General features: G+C 36.7%; 1 protein-coding gene and 1 long non-coding RNA gene across 2 annotated transcripts; both read right to left on the bottom strand.

Moving 5' to 3' along the window:
• Positions 1-1,133: 1,133 nt before the first annotated feature.
• LOC141629474 (uncharacterized) lies at positions 1,134-1,609 on the bottom strand. The gene is made up of 3 exons (XR_012537293.1): positions 1,505-1,609; positions 1,329-1,412; positions 1,134-1,231 (listed from the first exon to the last, which is right to left on the bottom strand). It is a non-coding gene; the product is annotated as an uncharacterized LOC141629474 (long non-coding RNA).
• A 27-nt stretch (positions 1,610-1,636) lies between these two features.
• On the bottom strand, positions 1,637-2,434 carry LOC141626754 (uncharacterized). The gene is made up of 4 exons (XM_074440417.1): positions 2,270-2,434; positions 2,076-2,174; positions 1,700-1,989; positions 1,637-1,667 (listed from the first exon to the last, which is right to left on the bottom strand). Exons 1-4 carry the CDS (start codon positions 2,432-2,434, stop codon positions 1,637-1,639), a joined length of 585 nt encoding a protein of 194 aa, XP_074296518.1.
• Positions 2,435-2,686: the final 252 nt, after the last annotated feature.

Below are 2,686 nucleotides of genomic sequence, written 5' to 3'. Positions count from 1 at the left end.
AAAAAAGTAATAAACACATGTTTAAATTATTACTAACCTTGTCTGGAATAACGAGATATCTTCGCCTAATAATCTCCAACATGAACCGACAAGCGTAGTATCCACATTGTATGTTATCTGGCTGGCGAGGGGCCTATTATTACATAAAAAAAACAGACGAGAGAAGGCTCACATCAGAATCTTGAACTTTAGGTATTGTATTAGTATTAAACACAGATTTTGCACTTAATGTTATTGTATTTGAGCACGTACCCCTGTTATTGTAATAAAATCAGGGCCAACATCATAATCTTCCGTGGGTTGATCCTGCTCGTTTGCTCTTTTCTTCTTAAAGGCCCTTTTTTTAAAAAATAAAAAAGGAGGCAGAAACTAATTTTTTTAGGGGCAAAAATATGAAAGAGCTTTTTTCTATAAATAAAAAATGAAAATGTTATTATAAATAAATCAGTATTATAAACTTACATATTAATCAAGTGCTTAAAAGTCTCGCTTGGTTGATTATGTAAAGAGTCCAACCAGAAAACTTTATTCCTTGTCGGCATGATGGCTGCTAGCACCCAATGAGTCTTACATCAAGAGACATCATCATTATTAACAAGTACATATATTAGGTATGAAAATGCAATTGTAGGGGGAAACGTAATATTAATTTGTTTATTACCCTTTTTCATTATAAGCGCCAAAAATCAGCTTCTTGGTTGTCGCCAATTGCTGAGCAATATAATATACCCGTTGTTCGAACGAGAAATCCGGAATAAATAAAGATAAAACATAGGGGCACAGGAATCCGTATAGATCAGATGGAATTTTCTTCTCGGGGATCACTTTCAATTTCAATATCCTACATTATTACGGTATTAATTCCGGTATTTAAAACACTATCTAGTAGTCAGAATATTAGACTATGAAATTATCCAATTATTTATTAAGAAACTTACTTCATCCAAACAAATATGTGTGATACATCAATCTGGTCTAGGCCAGCCCATACGGCTAGCAGATCCCATGATATAAGCGCTTGGCGCTCAGCCCCTAGAATATCCTCCTCGAGCGGAATAACTATCACTTGCTCGGTGGCTATGCGAAGGCCAGCCTCCTCATGCAGTCTCATCATCGTCACCGTTCTTACTTTTTGCATGTAATCCTTCCCTTTATATTTTGTGGAGTTTAAACTCCTAACTTTCACGTCCGGGAAAGAATGAGTCTTTGATTTTGTGCTACTACCACCAGCCTACACATGTAGTAAATAATTAAAATAATAAAAAATCCAAAGGTAACATATCCTAGCAGTTGGAGTAATAAAAATAAAAGCGTACTTAATTAAATACCTCGTCAACCTGCTCTTTCAATGATGAGGTAGTAGTAGCAGGTAAGACTGGTGGGGACTTAGGCTTATCAGTCTTTTTTGTCCCCTACACAAAATTACCATGCTTTTTATAAATACAGACAAAATATAAATAAAGGGAGCGAGGTTTTTAAAAAAATGGAGAAGTTAATTAAATACCTCATCAAGTTGTTGTCTCGACGAGGTCGTTGGCATGTCTGTGGACTTAGGCTTATCCGCCAAAGCCGCCTTTTTTGTTCCCTACAAAAAAAAAAAAAACATATAAATTTAACATATAAAAACATTCAACAATTAAAAATGTAACATATATATAAAGGTATTTCTTCTAACCCCAACTCGCTTTCCCGCTCGGGCGGAGATATCTTCGCCAAGTAGATGTGAGTATCAGGCCATTGGATGAAACTTCCAAGCGCATCTCCCAGAATGGTAATGTCGTCACGAACTGGGACAGGCAGTTGAAAGTTTTCATGGCCTGGATTGACTGTAGTTATCTCTACTATTCTATGATTCGGCAAAAGTTTTTCGCCATGAACTACAGTTTCCGCTGCTGCAGATTTGTTTTCTACGAGACCCCGGCCAACACGCACATGTGGCTTTTCGATTCTATTAGGGTCAGCAAGAATAACTGGCCTCTTGTTTACGGCCTGAAGAATATACACATACATTATTATATCTTTGCACAAACTTCAGCATTCATATAAATTTAACTAATTAAACACTTCATGCATACCTTACTGAAAACAGGGAACTGACTTGAAGGGGATGTATGCTGTTTTCCATCAGCCGTCTTCTCATCAAGTTGCATCTCCTTTTCAGACCCATTATTTACCTAATAAAATTAACCTTGTCAGAAGTTGGCAGTGAACACACCCCCTGATCTTACCCAAAAAAAAAACAAAAGAAAAATAAGGAAGTATTAGGTACCTGATCGGCTTTAGTTGTTACAACTTCAGAAGCATTATTAGGTACCTGATCTTTCTGAATCTCGTTGACCGATACTTCCTTCTCATGTATTGCCAAGGTAGTAGCGGCCTCTTCACCAATCTGTTGTACCTTATTATTACCTCCTTTAGAAATGACATCCTCCATCATCTTCACTTCTTCTTCGGAAAGCTTACCTCCGAAGATTCACTTTAGTAGTACGGATCCCATTAATCAAGTCGCTTGCCAAGAATGTAATGTGTCAGCAATTTTTATCCCAACAATAACATGTGAATTGAACTTAAATGAAAATAATAGAATAAATGTTACCATGTCGGCGTTCTCGGACTTAGTCTTCCTTTTCTTCTTTATCTCAGTTTTTTCCCATAATATTTCGTTACTCCAACCTGTAACGGACGC

The sequence above is a fragment of the Silene latifolia genome, chromosome 2 (assembly GCF_048544455.1).
Source record: "Silene latifolia isolate original U9 population chromosome 2, ASM4854445v1, whole genome shotgun sequence".
Classification (NCBI taxonomy): domain Eukaryota; kingdom Viridiplantae; phylum Streptophyta; class Magnoliopsida; order Caryophyllales; family Caryophyllaceae; genus Silene; species Silene latifolia.
Note: the sequence above shows the minus strand (reverse complement) of the source record. Positions and strands in the feature narration are given on the sequence as shown.

What these genes read in the sequence shown, in the direction of transcription:
- LOC141626754 (XM_074440417.1), bottom strand. Translation starts at nt 2,434, where the DNA reads ATGGAGGATGTCATTTCTAAAGGAGGTAATAATAAGGTACAACAGATT. An exon ending in TAACAACTAAAGCCGATCAG is followed by an intron (nt 2,175 to 2,269) that starts GTACCTAATACT and finishes TAATTTTATTAG; the next exon opens with GTAAATAATGGGTCTGAAAA. An exon ending in AGTTCCCTGTTTTCAGTAAG is followed by an intron (nt 1,990 to 2,075) that starts GTATGCATGAAG and finishes TATATTCTTCAG; the next exon opens with GCCGTAAACAAGAGGCCAGT.